Raw genomic sequence first — 19,465 nt, 5'->3', positions numbered from 1 at the left:
TGGATTCTATGCAAAACTTGTGAACGTTAAAGTACTCGTTTAAGGATCTTAGGTTGAGGATAGAACAAATACTCCCATTGGGTTTTGGGACCGTGAATGGGTTTGAAAAGAATCCTTCAAAACATGTCCTCTACAGGAAATTAAATAACCACCCTCTCAGACAACAAATGGTTCAAAGCAGTTTATACATCTAACTGTCCTTGGGTACAATTTGGCTGGTTTAAAAGAAGTTTGGAACTTTATTTTGAACCCATTTAAAACCAACAGAACTCATAGCTTGTGGCAGCCTTGGTGGGCTTTGAATTCCAAGTCTTGCGCTGAAAGGAATGGCTTTATTTTGCCTTTGCAAATTAGACCTAAGGAGTGCGGTATGACACTATGCTTTTTGAGGAGGTAGAAACCTCTGAATAGGGGGGGTTTGGAGCCTTCCACTGTGTGAGAAGGGCCTTTCCTCCGGTGACATCTTTTATGAATTTGTCAAGTGCCTTAAAGAGAACGCCTCCTTCAAAGGGCATACAAGTGAGGTGTCTTTTACAGGGAGCTTCAGCTGACCAGGTGATCAACCATAAGATTGTGCTCATAAGCCATTCTGGAAAATTGTGTTATGACTTGTTCAAGGGCATAAACACAGAAAAGTAGGATGGAAGGCATTTTATTGGCCTAGTCAAATTAGCTGCAGTTTGAAAAACAGAAATTGCAGCAATAGCTGACTGTTGGGCTAGATGAGTAAAGAAATCCTTTAAAAGCATCTCAAATATTCTGTCGGCAGAATACTTAAAGAGGAATTTTACCCTCCTTGCCCCCCCCACCCTTTTTTTTTCTCCAGAGATTACCTGATGTTGGGATTGTCACAGTTCAAATACTCGCCTACACAGTGGATCCAGCATGGTCATACTGAGATCCTCCTCTCTGCAGCTGCCGAGTCCGACGCTGTGTTCCTCTGTGATGTCATTGTGAGTCTGGGCCAGTTCTTCTGGGTTCTGGTGCAGCCTTTCGAAGACAAACCGATAGGCCCGCCCCCCTCCTCTGTTAGTGAATGGGCTTATGTGCAGGACTCTTGGCAAATCTTGGGATATAAATGTCACATATCCCAGGAGGCACCGTGGCCTCTGACATTTTCTCGACAGTGAATGACGAAGGATGGGGGGTAGGCCGAAACCTAATCTTAAAAAAGCAAGCAAACAAAATAAAAAAAAAAAAAAAAAAAAAAAAAAAAAAGGTTCATGTGCAGCAGGGGGGTCCATTTAAAGGGTAAATATCTGTTTTAAGGTGAACGTGAAGAAGAAGCATAGGGCTTTTGGGCTCTGGACATTAATGGCTGAATTAAAGTGGTTGTAAACCTTAGTTTTTTAAAAAAAATAACAAACATATCATACTTGCCTCCACTCAGCAGTTCGTTTTACATAGTGTGGCTCCAAACCTAGTCTTCTGGGGTCCCCTGACGGCGCTCGCGGCTCTTCCCCACATCGGTAAACCCCCTGGGAGAAGTACTCTCCTGGGTGCGTTCCCGAGTCCAGCATTTGCGTGCATAGACACAGAATGCCAGACTCGGCCCTGCCCCCGCGTCATTGGATTTTACTGACAGCAGCGGGAGCCAATGGCTGCGCTGCTATCAATCTATCCAATCAAGAGCCGAGAACCCCAGGCAGAGAGGTCCAGTGCGTCTCCACCGAGGGAACGAAGGGCTCAGGTGAGTAAAACGGGGGGAGTAGGGGCCTGGTCACTGTCAGAAGTCTTTTCACCTTAATGCATAAGCATTAAGGTGAAAAAACACGAGGGTTTACAACCCCTTTAAGGTCTATAGTTGTCCAAGAAATTCTGACGTAGTTGTAGAGAAATTGGCTTTGGTCAGATAGGCCACTTCTTGTGTGCCTGAGATAGAGCTGGAACTGGTCACAGAGACCCATGTTAAAATAGGGTCCTATCTCAGAGGGAAGCAATGTCACTGAGTGGTTTGAGTGCTTTGCAGCCAATTGGAAAAGAAGAAGGTTTGCCTGTGTATTTGCCACAATTGCCTTGTGCCTCTTTTCCACCACTGCCATCAATGAGGGCATTTCCCTGTGGGGTAATCATGAAGAAGGATGCAGAAATTAGGTACACGTGTCTGGAGAAGGATACACTGCAACCCAAGTATCAACTGCATGGATAATATTCATTACCTACTGGGACGTCCCAGAGCAATAGCCTTGAGGGGAGGCAGACAACCTGCCAAACAATGGCCATCAGACCTTATACGGCAGGCCACAGTACACTGGGCCGAAGGCTCGGCTGCTCGAACATCTACTTGATAAAATTTTGTGAACGTATGCACTGAAGACCAGGTAGTAGCCTTACAAATTTGAGCCACAGATACCTGATGACGAAAAGCCCAGGGAGGTTCCTACACCCCTGGTAGAATGAGCTCTCACCCTAAAGGGAGGAGCTTTACGTTTCAGACCATAGGCCTGAATGACCAACTGATGGACCCAATTGGCAATGGAAGCTGCCTTCCCACTTCTTGGGTCCTTTTGGTAAAATAAAAGAGGTGTCTGATCCTCGTATCTCCGCAGATCTAGACAAATAAACCTTGACTGCCCGGACAACGTCCAAAGAATGCAGTCTTTCTTCCGCGGAACGAAGCTGAGAGAAAAAAGAAGGCAAAATAATGTCCTGATTTAATGAAAGGCTGACACTACTTTTGGCAAAAAGGATGGAACAGGTTGTAACACAACCCTGTTGTGGTGAAGGATCAAGCATGGTTCCCTGCACAAAAGGGTTGCCATCTCCGATACCCTTCTGTAAGGTGATAGCCATCGGGAAGGCTAGCTTGCGTGACAGCAAGTCTAATGGAATTACCTTGATAGGCTCAAATGGTTGTTTCTGTAACACAGATAGCACCAAGTTCAAGTCCCAAGGACACATAGGTGATTTAATGGGAGGAAGCAAACAAGTTGCCCCCTGCATAAAAGTTCGGACCAGCGAGTTTGGAAGAATACTGACAGGCCGGAAATCTGACCTCTGATTGTACTCAAAGCCAATCTGATTTTCACAGATGACTGTAGAAAAGAGAATTCTCCCAATCATGTATTTCTGAGGATGCCATTTTCTGGCTTCTCACCAAGCAATATAAGTCTTCCAGACATTATGACAGATCTTCCTAGTGACAGCTTTTCTAGCATTCACTAGGGTAGAACATCACTGATCACGGTCCTTCAACACCCTGGCTTCAATAGCCATGCCGTCAAATTTTGAATCTGTAAATTGGGGCGAAATATAGGACCTTGAGATAGTAAATCGGGGCGACGTGGAAGCGTCCATGGCAGTCTGTTGTCATTCTGACAATCTCCGGAAACGAGGGCCTTCTGGGTCAGGCTGGTGCCACCAGAATGACTGGAACCCCCCTCTCTCCAAATGCTGTGCAACAAATGTGGAAGGAGAGAGATTGGAGGGAGAGCATAAACCAGGGAGTACTGGCTCCATGGAACTACTAGAGCATCTGCTCCGATTGTCAGAGGATCCCTTTTTCGGGACACAAACTGCTGTAGCTTGTTGTTGAACCTGGATGCCAATAGGTCGACCTCTGGCCATGCCAAACGCTGGCAAATTTCCTAGAACACCCCTGGGTGTAGGGACCATTCCCCTGGGCAAATCTGCTGGCGGCTGAGTTAATCTGCTTTCCAGTTCTTTATTCCCGGGATATGGGCTGCCGATAGAATGGGCACATGCCCCTCTGCTCAAGCTAGTATGTGGTTCACCTCCTTCAGAGCTGAATGACTCTTGGTACCGTCTTTGTGGTTTATATAGGCCACTGCAGTGGCATTGTCGGACTGAACCCCGATAGGGCAGTCCTGAAGCTCCACCGACCAGGACGATAGGTCCAGACGTACTGCCCGTAACTCCAGGACGTTGATGGGCAGGATCTGTTCTGTCCTTGACCATTTCCCTTGAGCTGTGAGCCCCTCTAGGGTCACTCCCCAGCCTGAGAGAGACTGGCATCTGTGGTCAGTACTCTCCAAGTTACTGGAAGGATCTTTGCTTTCGCAGGTTCTGATCCTGCAACCACCAGTTTAGGCTTAAGTGTGCCCGAGGAGATAAGAATATTGGATAATCCAGGGCTTGTCCTCTTCTGTTCCAAGCCAACAAGATGTCTTGCTGTATAGGCCTGGAATGGAACTGAGCATAGGGCACTGCCTTGAAGGAGGACACCATCCTTCCTAGAAGACTCATACAGAGCCGAATGGAAGGTTGTTTGGTGCCCGTTATCGGATGCACCTGATCTTTAAAGTGCACAGATCCTTACGGGGGGCAAAAATACCCTTGCTTGGACCTTATCTAGGATGAGACCTAAATACTTTAGATTTTGAGCTGGTCTCAAGGCTGACTTTTCAGTATTTATGACTCAGGAGGATCTGAGGGAACGCTGGATCTTAGAAACCTCTGAGGGGGAACCCCCCGTAACTCCAGCTTGTAACCGCGGGGTATAGTCAAAGTGAACTACTCGTCCTGAACCACTGTTCTCCAAATGTCCGCAAAGTGCAGCAGCCTTCCCCCCACCCCAAAGAGTGGGGGCGTCCCCTCAAAAGGAGGGCTTGGTGCCGGGTTTAGAATAGCTTTGGACCCAGGGCTTTTTCTGGCCCTGGCTCTAGTGGCCTGTTGGCGACGGAACCGCCTTGGCAATGAGAAACCCAAGGAAGCAGTCCTTGAGGTTTAAAGCGGGGGGACGCCTGGTGCTTCTCTTTGCAGGAAGTAGAGAGCTCTTCCCTCTGAAAATCTTTTGGATGTATTCGTCCAAATCATCAAACATTACCCATGAAAGGGGAAACATACCTGCCAACAACTTTTTACAAGGAAGCTCGGCTGACCAGTTCTTAAGCCACAAAATTCTGCGCGTATGTACAGACAAGAGAGCCAAACGAGAAACCTGCTGTGTTGAATCCTTTAGGGCAACAACAGCAAAACACAGCGCTCAAGCAATATCTTATTTTCAGAAAGATCATCCTCCTGGTTAGGCCCGTCAGGCTGTCTGACGTGATCCTTTACGGACTGGCAGATACCAATTGCTGCAACAGCTGGCTGAATAGCTGAACTGGCCAAAGAAAAGGAAGCCTTTAATAATGACCTAGATGACCTGGTCTTACCTGTCCTCGCTGCCGGGGCCTTTATAGGATCAAGGCTTTGCAACATTACAGGTCATAACCCACAGCACAGGGTCCAAGCATGGTACCCAAGGGTTTCACAGATCCGGATGCACGGCTTATATTTTTGTATTAGAAATGAGGAGTTGAATGAAGAATTTGAAGTAAAATGATAAACCAGTCAAGCTAAGAATGATTCTCCATAAGGGAGAAGAGGTCCATCGCCTTAAGACACTAGCAAAAAACGCATTTAGTGCGAGAATGTTACAGAGCAGCAAAGGGAAGTGCCACAATCCCAAAATCCCATAAGGATAGACAGGATGAGATCAAGACATCTGTGCCTGGGCTCACGTAGTAGTGAATGTCCAAAATCCAATGGAGACAGTAAAAATCCAGCACCAGGATGTCTTGGCATTAAAAGTGGAAATATTTATTTCATGGGAGAGGCTTATAGGGGGGCCAGTCCTCAAAAGCTTTACCAGTGCAAAAATCACCCAACTGCACCAGCCTATAACTCAGGGTCTATGAAGATCAAGCATGTGTATTGTAGTCTAATTAAGATATAATTAAGATATATCCACAACTATGCGTCGATCTCTTTAACCAGCTGGATAATCGAGATGTCACTTCCTCATTGGCAATTTACTTCCTGCAGCATTTTCATCAGTGGGGTAGTGATGCCTCGCTCATCTGGGCAGTGAGCGACTGACACATAGGTTAGTATTTTGTCTGCAGTTTTAAGACAGACGTGACAGGAGTACTAGTGTGAAATGGGCCTAGGAACACAAATATGAACAGCTTTGCCAAGAAAGTCAATGAAGTTTATAACCTTCATCTGTGCCAGTTGTTGCTGCTGATGTTGCTGCTGCAATCGTCTAAGTGCTTCCTGTTGCTGCTGCCTCTGTCTCTGAAGTTCTTTTTGTCTTTGAGCTTCTTCTCGCTTCTTGTGTTCTTCTTCTTCCTGCCGCTGTCTTGCCTCCTCCAGCAATCGTCGTGCTGCCTCTTCCTCTTCACGAGCCCATCTAGCTGCCTCCTCCTGCAAAAAAAATGGGAAAAAAGTACAATTGTTCTGAGGCAGAACTACCATTAGCTTAGCAAAAGAAAAAAAAAAAAAGCAGTAGACAGGAGGGAGCACACTAGCCTTGCACTAAAACACTCCATTTATGTGTGCAGGCTGGTGTTCATTGTGAGAGGTGATGTGATGCGCTGTTTCAGCCCATCCCATGGAAGTGTGTCAAATCTGCCATTCATTCATGGTCTCTGCACAGCGGTGAACTGTGGTGCCATCCGATGAACTGTTGCAAAAATGCATGTTGGCGTTTTTCTGCACCACACCAGTGCTGTGATGTGAATGTGGCACATCGTTAACAATTGCTTTTAATGTGCCTTGCAGTGATCTTGTGGACCCTTGCATTGATCAGGGCAGTTACCGCTCTAAATCACACACCAGGATGTGCTTTAACTATTATAAGTCAAAACAGCCAATTAATCACTGTGCCTCCCATTTCATGTTTACCTAGAACACATCCTTAAAAATTAATTTTTCTGCTCAGGAGCATAGCTCTGGCAATAAACTGATCAATAGAGGACTCCCTATATTAACCCTGGTATGAATACAACATTCATAAACACTTTAGATCTGCGATTATGTGTAGAAGCCTTTTGTATTTAAAGTCTGTGTCAAAATACCAGCACAAACTCACTTGCTTCCTTTGAAGCTCTTCCTTTTGCCTTCTTTCCTCCTCTCGTTTCCTTTCCTCCTCCTTTTTTCGCCTTTCATCTTCTGCCCTTTTTCTTTCCACCTCAAGTCTCCGCCTTTCTTCTTCTTGTCTTCTTCTCTCCTCCTCCTCCTGTCGCCTCCTCTCTTCAAGCAGCCTCTGTTCTTCCTCTCTTTTTCGCTCTTCTTCCTCTATCTGCCTCCTAAGCGCCAGTTCTTGTTCCCTCTGTCGCCGCAGAGCTTCTTCCTAAAAGAGAATACACAATCACTATTTTAAAGTGTTACTCACCCCAGAAGCTGGAATTCACTATATCTGGTCTCCCACAGTACACATAACATGGAAATGCAATCATTTTAGTAAATATAAACTGCTAAATACCCTCTCTCATCAGCAGTATATAGCAGTCTTGTGACTTCCATCAGTGTCTAATTCAAGCTTGTAGGAGGAGTTTTTATTCTCCCCTAAATGTCCTATGAGGCTGCAGGACTCTCTAGCAAAAACACTCAATACACAAAAAAACTCTCTAGCAATACACACCAAACTAAGCATGTGCACAGTGCCCCCAAGGCTCTGTACTATCAGGAGGTGGATTGGGAACAGTGAAAGGTGGTGTTATGGCATGGATACATTAAAAAAAAAAAAAAAAAAAAATATATATATATATATATATATAAATCATAAAATACACAATCACTAAGACTCAAGACAAGGTGGGTTTTCCCCAGAGAAAATGAAAACATTGATTGAACTATCCCCATAGGTGGGAGGGGGGGAAATTAGTATGCAAACTCCCTTGTGTACAGAGCAAAAGCCTGGACATTGGTTTCACTCAACATCAACCAGAGATGACCTGACTCACTCCCAGATATCATGTTCGTTTAGTGTGAAGACAGATCGTCTATTTACCTGGATTAGAGAGGGAACAAGGCATTTTCTCTAACGGATTGTTCCCTGGTTTGTAAGACTTTGAAACTTGAACCCAAAAAGACAACAATGGCAGAGACACCAAGGTAATTCTACACCAAATGAAGTCCAGTTTCAGATCAAACAGAAATTACAAAATACATATATTAAATTACTATGCTGCGATATACAAGAATCAATGTATGCCAGAAGTCACCGACATCTTGTAAAAGAACTTTAGCACAATTATTATGAGGGGAAAAGGATTTGTTTGTCCAATGAATATATGACAGACAGTATATTTACTAAAGGTCTCAATTTATTATAACCAGCAAAGGACATGATATGGGGACAGCAAACCAAAGTGTTATGAAGGCGGGCAATCGCCAGATCACCGAAATATGAAACATATTAAAATACAGTTCATAATACCAGATGCAATTATAGGACAATCAAATTTCCTATTATAAAACTGCAATGACCACAAGTGGGCAGATGAGAAAGGGATAGTTACTGCCCAAATTTTAAACCAACCAATCATGAGATGGTAAACACAGAAACTGGGTGTGTGGTTCCGTCCTGAGAATAATGTGTGTCTCTCATTTATGGGGTGGAGTACCATTGTTTGGTACTCTACCCCATAAACGAAAGACACACATTCTCAGGATTGAACCACACACCCACTTGCTGATACACTTCTGGGATGATTGAGAAGCCTGCTGCCAGTTGACCACTCCCCATATCGCTGGACTTTGCTGCTGGAACTAACCAATTGTACTTTTAATACTCGGAACAGCCTCCCTTTCAAAGCAGTGGTGAGATGCAGACTAAATATATCAACTAACCATTTTGCTCCCAAAACCATAGGGATTGTATTTTTACTGTTTGTGTTTTGATATTATTTACAGTGTGCAGGGTAAATTTATGTATGGGTAAATTAGGTATAGATCTATATTGCAGCTAAATTGGCTATTGTGGTGTCCCAGGGAGGTTGTTTATTGTCCACCCTAATTTAACAGGTCTATCTTAAGTTAGGACTTACCGTGTATTAAAATTTTAGTAGCATTTTTCTTTTTTGCTCTTCAAGATACGTTCCTTTCTCTCTTCCGGACGCGGAGAGTCAGAAATTGTCTTAAGAGTATTCAGGGTTCTAATTTTAATATTTTTAAGCACAGTTAACCACTTCGGAGCCGGAAAATTTTACCCCCTTCCTAACCTAAGCACTTTTTACAATTTGGCACTGCGTCGCTTTAACTGACAATTGCGCAGTCAAGCAATGCTGCACCCAAACGAAATTTGGGTCCTTTTTTTCCCCATAAATAGGGCTTTCTTTTGGTGGTATTTGATCACCTCTGCGGTTTTTATTTTTTGCACTATAAACAAAAAACAATTTTTTACTTTTTGCTATAATAAATATCAAATTTAAAAAAAAAAAAAAAAAAAACAAAAACATTTCTTCCTCAGTTTAGGCCGACATGTATTCTGCATATTTTTGGTAAAAAAAAAAAAAAAATCGTAATAAGCGTATATTGCTTGGTTTGCGCAAAAGTTATAGCGTCTACAAACTATGGGAGAGATTTATTGCATTTTTATTTATTTTTTTTCCAGTAATGGCGGTGATCTGCGACTTTTAGCGGTATTGCGGCAGACAGATCAGACACTTGACACATTTTTGGGACCATTGACATTTATACAGCTATCAGTGCTATAAAAATGCACTTTTTACCGTGTAAATGTCATTGGCAGGGAAGGGGTTAACCCTAGGGGGTGATCAAGGGGTTAAATGTGCATTCCCTCAGTGTGTTCTAACTGTATGGGGATGTGACTTACTAGGGGAGGAGACATATCATTATTCCTACTCAGTAGGAACAAATGACATGTCTCCTCTGCCCTGATAGCACAGGGATTTGTGTGTTTACACACAAAAATCCCCGTGCTGGCGCTCGTGTACGCGATTGCGCGTGGCCGGCGACGCTCGTGCACGCCGGCCACATGCACCGGGTCCCCCGCTGTGCAGCTAGCGCGCACGCGGCCTCTGGCGGATCTTAAAGGGAAAGCCGTATATATATGGGACTTTGCCCAAGAAAGCCATTGTACCGCAGTAAATCTGCGTGAGCCAGTCAGGAACGGTTTAATCACCCTTTTTTTAGTTGGTTGTAGCTGTCTCAGGTTTGGTCTTTGAAAGTTAAAAGAAATTACCTTCCTATTGTATTGTGTCTTTGATTATGTGTGTGAAATATTAATCACCAGTAATTCTGGTTTTGTATGAAATGGTATAATTATACTTGTATTTTAATAAATGATATTTACTTATTAATTTAACTGGGAGATATTTATACATTGGTAAGAAATCCCCATAGATTAACTACTTAAGGACCGGAAGATTTTCCCCCTTAATGACTAGGCCATTTTTTGCGATATGGCACTGCATAACTTTAACTGACAATTGCGCGACATTTTGGTACGTTGTGCGACGACATACCCAAACAAAATTGCCCTTTTTTTCCCACAAATAGAGCTTTATTTTGGTGGTATTTGATCACCTCTGCGGTTTTTATTTTTTGCGCTAAACAAAAAAAAAAAAGTGTCAATTTTTACTATAATTATCCAAAAAAAATTTAAAGTACTACATTTTCTCATCAGTTTAGGCCAATATGTATTCTACATATATTTTATAATTTTTTTTTACCAAAATTGCAATAAGCACATATTGATTGGTTTGCGCAAAAGTTAAAGCAACTACAAAATAGAGGACAGATTTATGACATTTTTATTATTTTATTTTTTTTTTACTTGTAATGGCGGCGATCCGTGATTTTTAGCGGGACTGTGACAGACAGATCAGATCGCACACCTGACATTTTTAACACTTTTTTTGGATATCAGTGACATTACAGTAATCAGTGCTAAAATGATGCACAGTTATTGTATGAATGACACTGGGAAGGGGTTAACATTAGGGGTAATCAAAGGGTAAATGTGTTCCCTCAGTGTGTTTACTAACTGTATGACCCCTTTCACACTGGGCAGTGTTAGCGGTAAAGCACTGCTAGTTTTAGCAGCGCTTTACCGCTGTTTAAGCAGTGCTTTTCGGCCGCTAGCGTGGCGCTTTTAACCCCCCGCTAGCGGTCAAAGAAAGGCAGTACTTCGGCAGTACTTCCCATTCATTTCAATGGGCAGGGGTGGTTTAAGAGCGGTGTATACACCGCTCCCGCACCGCCCCAAAGGTGCTGTTTGCAGGACTTTTTCTAACGTCCTGCAAGCGCACTGCCCCAGTGTAAAAGCACTCTGGCTTTCACATTGGGAAGGCATGAGAGGCATTTTTCAGGCGCTATTTTTAGCGATAAAACACCTGAAAAATGCCTTCAGTGTGAAAGGGGCCTATGGGGGACTGTGTGACTGGGGAAATACACAGAACTGTCTTCCTGCATAGCAGAAAGACAGGATCTGTGTGATCCCCGTCAGAACGAAAAGGTGTGCCTTGTATACCCAGGCAAATCCCTGTTCTATCACTGCGGGGAACGATCGCGGGTGGCCAGCAGACAGAGTCCGCTCCACCTGCTAATTGGCTCCCCCGCTGGCCAGTGGATGCACGTGTTGCCGCCCACAAACCGCTGTTTATGAGCCAATGTACAATGACGGCAATTTGCGGGAACCAGCCACATTGCCGCAGTACAACTGCGGCGGCTGGTCCTTAAGAGGTTAAAGAACTCAGGAAATTGTTGTGGTATACCATTGGGTGTCTGAACAAGATTCATATTGTCAAGTTATTTATTAATTGCCATAATCGGCTGGAGGCACTGTCTATACTTATAATTCAGGCACCAACCTTTTATTTATAATTTACCATTCACCAAGCCCCTCCTTTTCATTAAATTGAATAGTCCTGATATTTATCATCATTAAAATTTTATACCACACATTAACTACAAAGGGGGAGGATCAGAGAAGACCGAATCAAACAGCCTTTTTAAACAATGCAGAGGATTAACCCCTTAGGTTCCACAGTCAGTATAACAAGCATGCTTTACACTATATACAGACTGATTTTACTGTTGTGGGTTTAGTAACACTTTGAGTGGGTCTGTTTCCTCAAGCTGAATTGGCATACCAAAAAATATGAAAGGAGATAGTCTGCCTTGATTCAAATAGAGAAAAGTTGCAGGCGTCAAGGCATGCCAATTTCCCTTGAAATTTGAAAACTGGATTCTCGCCAATAACCATTAACCACTTCCAGCCCAAGGACATCATATGAGTCATTGAGTGAGCAGCTGCAGGCATCATTCAGATATCACCTTTTTCAGCCAGCGATTCTCTGCACCATAACAATAATAGCAGAAGATCATTCTTACAGGAGGCGGGAGAGGACATCCTCGCCCTCCAGTGCTTCAACCGGCTCGCCTGTGCGATTGGCGAGCCGGATAATGACTCAGTCGCCGCCAGTAGTTGAGCAAAGAGATTTCTGGTGACCAGATGGTCCCCAGTCATCCCTATGACCTTCAGAAGCCCGGCCCTGATGTTATGAAGTCACGTCCGGGGGAAGAAAACATTGCCGGGGACGCGGCTGAAAAGGCAGAGACAGTTTATTTTATTATCTCGGTCTTTCCAGCCTGAAGGAGAGATCTGGGTCTTATAGACCCCAGATCTCTCCATAAAGAGGACCTGTCACAATTCCTATTACAAGAGATGTTTAAATTCCTTGTAATAGGAACAAAAGTGATAAAAAAATAAAAAATAAAAAAATGTAAAGAGAAAGTATAAATATAAAAAAATAAAAGTAAAATACACAATGATCAATGTACATTACAAATGTATTAATCCAAATACATAAAAATCTGATAACAGCAAAAAATACAGCTGTAAGTATGTAATGCTGGAGCTTGGTAAGTAGTAAATATACAGTAGCAACATAAATAAATGACAAAGGGGTTCATTCATGGTGTAAATAAATTAAAATGTAACGTCCAAGTATGAAACGCATGATTGTAAAAATGGCTGCATCCAGAAACGCAACGCGTTTTGTGGATCATCATCCACTTCCTGAGGAGTAAATGCAGGGTGTGTGTCTGCAAGGGACAAAACAACAAAATAGTTTGGAAAGGTTACTCAAACAAAGGGTGGTTTAAAACTGTCAATAGGATTTCCAATCTTACCATTTACAGATCAGCTCCAAATTTAAGATGATGGTACTGGGAATTGGAGGCCTCTGGGGACATCTATCACAGGAACTGTGGCAGTGTGGCCCGTAGGTACAAATGGAGGGCAGGTGGATGCCAGAAAAATATAAAATCGACATAGTGTAGTTATGCCCACAGCAGTCATAGAGGTACTCGCTCTTACACAATTTTGAAAATCCACCTCTTTGGCTGACATTTCACATTTTGTCCTATTCTAATACACTTTCCTTCCTCTCCTAGTTTATTATTCGGAACCCTATTCTTGAGTGACATTTTCAAACTATTTTGTTATTTATCCCTTGCAGACACGCACCCTATTTTTTTACTCCTGAGGAAGTGGACGTTGTTCCACAAAACATGTTGTTTCTGGATGAAGTTTTTTATTTTTTTTTGGCAATCATGCATTTTATACTTGGACCTTACATTTTAATTTATTAACACCATGAATGAACCCTCTAATTTATGTGGATATTGTATATTTACTACTTACCAAGCTCCAGCAATTTCCAACAGTATTTTGCAGTTATCCAATTTTTTTTATTGCATTGATCATTTTACTACTTTGTTGTCATGTGCTTTATTTAAATGTTATTTTATTTTGCATGTATAGATTTAGGGATGGAGGCACATGATCACATTATTGAATTAGATTTATTGTGACCTATTTAAAGTATAAATATTTACTTTGTTATATTGGGTTGACACATTGATATTATGTTAATGATTGTTTATATAATGAGTTGTGAAGAGCAGCACTGCACACTTTTACTTTATTAATTCAGTAAATTACATTGATGCTCTGTCCCACAGCATTAACCCCTTCTACGGTGATACATTTCAGAAGCCAGGCTGAGGACAAACGCACCGGATAGTTGCAGACTGGAAGTTAAACACCTCCAGCGACAGTGTAGAGAGCAGTCTTGATTGAGGTAAAAAAAAAAAAAAAAACAACAAATTGTTAGAAAATTACAGGTTTGTCTTTTGTCTGCTGGCAGTGCAGGTGGGACCAGGAGATAAAGACTTGCATCATGGAATGTAAACAATTCCTGGAGGCTGCAGGCTTTGGATTACAGCAAGTATGCACCTAATGCCTTGGGGGATAAAAGAAAAAAAAATTGAGGAGCTCGTTGTATTAACTATGCAATGTTAGTGCAGTGGCCATCTCCCTACTGAGCTACTGCCCCTACCCTACCCCCAGGCCAGAACACACCGATCAGCACTCGCAGCCAATGGCCGGTTGACAGTTGTTTTCCAGTATGCCCGTTCAGCCTGCTTCTGTCAGACAGGCTGCTGTACAAACCGGCCGAATGTCAGTCGGTTTCTGTTGAACCGGCTGATATTTGGCCAGTGTGTACATGGCTTAAGGAAGGGACGGGTGGGCTCTGTCGGGTCAAGAGGAGGGCAAAAACAAAAGGTGCACTTTGTATGAAGGTGCACTTATTCTTTAAGACTTCCCAAGTCCTTCAATGGGCAAGAAAGAAAACTAAAAAAATTAAAATATTAAAAACATGGAAAAAAAACTATTATTCTTGTTAATACCCAGGTGTATCAGTTAAAATTTCTTAAAATGCAAGCAGACAAGCATAGTGGGCACTTATACAAGCTATTTTCATCTGTGTACAGATGCTTTAAGTTTCCAGGGAGCTTTAATGTGCAAATAGAAATGTAAAGTGTATTTGCACTTTTGTAACCAAATTGGCATAAAATCTGTTTTACATTTGTTACATGTCCCCGTTCACATAACAAAACAAAAAAAAAATGTTTAATAATATATATATATATATATATATATTTACATAAGCATGAACAATTAAATGCACAGATGGTTTGCTAAATCCATTACCTTTCATTTATCTGTATTTTGAAAGAGTGAGAATTCAACTAGTGGATCTCTAGCACCCAATTTTCTTTTTTCCCCCCTCCCCATTATATTACTCAAATATAGGTGTGCATTAGGTTGTATTCATTTATTGCATCCGGGGTGCTACACAAAGCATTTAACTATATGTGCAAGCAACATCAGAGGTCTATTGTACTTCTCGTCACAGGTTCTCTTTAGACTTGCCTGAGTCTCACAAATCCAGGCCAGTTTATATACACATAGCTCTCTTAGATAGTAAGCTCACATGAGGGGGGCCTACCTAACACTCTTTATATTTAACTGCACTGTCTATTAAATTTTTAGGCACTGCACAAACTTTAATACCTGTTTTCTACGTGCCAGCTCCAGCTCTTCTTTTCTTTTCCTCTCCTCCTCTTCAAGTCGTCGACGCTCTTCCTCTTCTTGCTTGGCCCTCAATTCTGCTTCCCTTCTCTCCTGCTCAATCTTGAAAGCAAAGATCCATTACTATCCATTCGTACAGAACATTATATATGATATAGCAATCCTATCCACCTAAGCAATTATTCAGCAGCAAGAACAGACTAGTATCCCATCATTTGGGTATCCAAGTAATCAGTGTAAACCTTAACAAATCAGCATCTATGTAAATAATGGATCCACACTGTACAAATTGGGCATGGATGAACTTTTTTGTGCCTCTGATATGAAAAAGTGACACTGATGTGAAGGAGAAATGCGTGTGTGTGTGTGTGTGTGTGTGTGTGTGTGTGTGTGTGTGTGTGTGTGTGTAAAAAAGGGGGGGGGGGGGATGGGATGGGAAGGGGTGGTTGATGCTCTGATGTGACATTCATTCGTAAAACTGATTTTAATTTTGGGGCCCCTATTAATTTGTAAAATATAACATGTGGCCCCCGTACTGAAGTTTGAAGAGCCTGGGCTAAGGGAATGCTTTACATGGAGGACACACTAGTGATAACGCATATAATGTACAGTAAGTTCTCAGGGAACCTCCATTGGATGACAGAGGTGGTTCTGCTGAAAAGCCAAGCTCAGCTCATCACTATCATACCAGGACAGAAGTCTCCTAGATAGTCCAGAGTGAAGACGCTGCCGTGGGAACAAAACTTGTCCCATTACCATGAAAGTAAGCCATTTTGAATACAGATCCTCCTACAGAAGCCAAGGGCTCAGAGAAAGAACGAAACCGGAGAAGGATTTTAGGACATTGAATGTCCAAATAAATGTCCATGGTACAAGCACAGGATTTCATCTTTGGACAAAAAAAAACCACCCAGATATTTAGACTTGACAATATCAACAGTGCAGGGTTATGCCCTTTTCTGTCCTTGGTAGTTGGCTGCTTTGATATAGCATTTATATTTTATCTTTCTTTTAAATATTTGCCAAAAGCAAAAAGACAAACAAAGTCCACACTAATGCATACAAGCAAACATACTGCTCATGAGTAAGCTTAATTTATTCCATTATATAGGTGAACACGTGGGTATAAGGGTAAGGGGATTACGTCCTGGGTTTTAAAACAGACCCTCTGTACTGCACCGCATTCCCGATTTCCCGGGACCCCTGCCTGCACTGCAGCTAGCTGGCTCCCCAACATCCCCAGCTGCTGCTCGGGAGGGATCCCAGATTGCTGGCTGTCAGGATGGAGAGTGAGACATAGGTGAACATAGTGAGCGATTGGTACCAATCACTCCTATGTTCAGCTGTCACAGAGGCATAGTAAACAGTATTGTTTGATAAACATTTGTGCAAATATTGCAGGGTCTTAACAATCAGTAGCACCTTCTATTTATTCTACAGGTCATGTGCTTTCAGAAAATATATGGTTTGGGGGGTCTTTTACAAATTCTTAAAGCTGTAAGGGAAAAATGAAAACCTTCAGGTTTGTAGAGAAATCTGGATATTTACACTTCTGCGTCTGTTCAATTTTCACCATTTTGCAAAAAGCTGCCATTTAAAAAGTTACAAATATTTGTTATTAACTAACCTTTTTGTTCTACTGGTCCTGTGCTTTCAGAAAATGTATGGTCTGGGGTCATTTACAAACTCTGAAAGCTATAAGTGAAAATTAAAAAGCAAAGGAAAAAAAGCAAAAATGGTCCGGCCAGCTGAGTTTAAAAGTGGAGTGCAGGGCCTGGCAGAGAAAGGGTTAAGGGAACGGGATCCGTTTTTTTTTTTTTTTTTTTTTTTTAAGGGTAACAAATGCTTAAAGCTTCTACAATAAAACTTAGAAGCTAATTGGTTACTATGCACAGCTGCACCAAATTTTGTGTGCACTAGTTTTAGTAAATCTACTCCACTGTATATTGTCATTTTCTGTGGATGTGGTTCAGCAAGACAACCACAAAGCACAAACAAGTCACTGTTAATGTGATCGCCCTCACATTCCTTGCTGACAAAACAGCAGTGCAAACCTACAAAACAGCAGGAATACAGGTGAAAAGATTGGACTGAGGTTACAGAGAAGTCAACTATTTTTCTTATTTTCATCTATTTTTTCCTTCTGAAAGCAGTACTCCACATTTATATAGCATAAAAAATTAAAGTGCTCCTTTAAATTGGCATCCCGATTTCATTCCCATCAGAAAAACTTTTTTGCACTCATTGTAAAAATGACTATTGCACAGAGTTAAATGGGTTAAATGGGGGTGGGGGTATTGGGGGGAGCGGTGCGGGTGAAGTTGGGGCTTGTTAAACGTGTGTTTACCAAGGTCCCCCCTGTAGTACAGTGGACATAGGCAGCGATCGCTCCTATATCCACTGACACCTGATACATAGTAAATCGCGAGTGTTACTATGTATGACTGTTATTTTATGAATGAGGAATCTCTATACAGATTCTTTATTCATTCAAGTAAAGTGCTACAGAGAAAAGGCCTATCTTCAGTCCCTTTCTTGGTCTCAAAAAAAAAAAAGATATGGGGGTCTGTTTAGACCTCTGATATCTCACCAAATCCTAAAAAGGATTTTAGAGAACTTTTTGCGAATATATTGTTTTGATAAACATTTGCGCAAATATCATGGGGCCTTAAAAATCAGTAGCACCTTCTTGGTTATACCGGTCCAATGCTTTCAGAAAATATATGGTTTGGGGGGGTCTTTAACAAATGCTGAAAGCTGTGTAAGGGAACAATGAAAACCTTCAGAATTTTTGAGAAATGTGGTTATTTACATTTTTGCGTATGTTCAGTCTTCACCACCATGCAAAAAGGTGTAATTTAAAAAATACAAATATTTGTTATTTATTAACTCAATATAGGTTAAGCCTTTATATTTTAGTAGGAATTTTATAAAATGTATTGTATTTTTATCTGCTAATAATGGTTTTAGTGTATTAATGAAAATATTGTTTGATAAACATTTGTGCAAATATCACGCTGCCTTAAAAATCAGTAGCAATGTGTGGGGGGCGTGGCTTGACGCTGGAGAAGATGGCTGCCTAATCCCTAAGCTCTCGCTGACAGGGATTGAATTTCACTTACCACAGAAGGTGGAAGTATCAGAAAAGCTTAAAAATATCATGGGAACGGCTTCTAGAACATCCTCAGCATCGAGGTCACGTTCGCCCCGTGATTTAAACGGAGGAATACCTCAAAACCACCCAGAATTGTTCCGTTCACAGGCCGGCACTATGGCAACGGCTTTTACCTCACAGAACACACAGCGCCGGCTGACAGGATCTAATGATGGAGCTGTCTCCTCTCCTCACTCAGAAAACAACGAAGGAGGTATTGTTCTGTCTCCACACTCTGATAATGTACAACAGCCCAGTTTGAATGATCTTAGGTCGGTGGCTGCAGATATTAAAAATACCCTGACGGCTGCTATTACAGATCTGAGGATAGACATTCAGGCTATTACAGGCAGAGTAATGGCGGTTGAGAAGATAACAGCATCACACTCCACAGAGCTCCGTAAAAATGATTTGTTAATTGATACCCACACAAGACAACTTAGAGATATGAAATCGGCATTTAGAAGATTTGGATAACCGCGGTAGATGCCACAATCTTCGCTTACGAGGTCTGACTGAATCTGTGGATACTGAACATCTGCAATCAGAAGTTATAGGCATTTTTAATAATGTACTAAATAGACCAAAGGATACCCCAATCACCATGGAACGTATACATAGAGCCCTTAGACCTAAGGGAAAAGATTTAGATCCACCGAGAGATGTAATTTGCTGCATAGTAGATTACCAGCTTAAAGAGGAAATATTGAGAAGAGCACGTACGATGACACCACTATTATACCATGGTAAAGAATTCCACATATTTCAAGATCTATCCAGCATTACTTTACAACGCAGGAGAGAATTAAAACCTTTATTGGAAATATTGCGTACTAAAGGCATAATATATCGTTGGAAATTTCCTTTTGGTTTGGCAGCCTCAGTACATGGACGCTCTGCTCTTCTCAGAGTTCCTGAAGATCTTAATTATTTCTGCGACACATTGGATATCCCACTCCCAGAGATACCAGATTGGTATGCAGAATTCCGTCCTTCACTAGCATCCTCACATCACCTCAGGAATGAATTGATGGAAACCCAGGAAGTCAGATACCGCAGACAATGCTCATCGTCTGAAGAAAGATCATCTCAGCAAGGACCACTATCTCCTTCAATCAACAACACGATGAAACCCAGGCGCACACGTAAAGCTAGACGCGATAGATGAAAGACTG

The 19,465-nt window shown here is 42.0% G+C and overlaps 1 protein-coding gene across 1 annotated transcript in view; it reads right to left on the bottom strand.

Annotated features, from left to right (window-relative positions):
* Positions 1-19,465, bottom strand: part of GIGYF2 (GRB10 interacting GYF protein 2) — a 285,009-nt gene that overhangs the window by 33,451 nt on the left and 232,093 nt on the right. Inside the window, 3 exon segments of the mRNA XM_073625706.1 lie at positions 5,944-6,150; positions 6,818-7,078; positions 15,119-15,238. Of these exon segments, the coding sequence (XP_073481807.1) occupies positions 5,944-6,150; positions 6,818-7,078; positions 15,119-15,238 (588 nt within the window).

This window comes from Aquarana catesbeiana, linkage group LG04 (genome assembly GCF_042186555.1).
Source record: "Aquarana catesbeiana isolate 2022-GZ linkage group LG04, ASM4218655v1, whole genome shotgun sequence".
NCBI lineage: Eukaryota > Metazoa > Chordata > Amphibia > Anura > Ranidae > Aquarana > Aquarana catesbeiana.
Note: the sequence above shows the minus strand (reverse complement) of the source record. Positions and strands in the feature narration are given on the sequence as shown.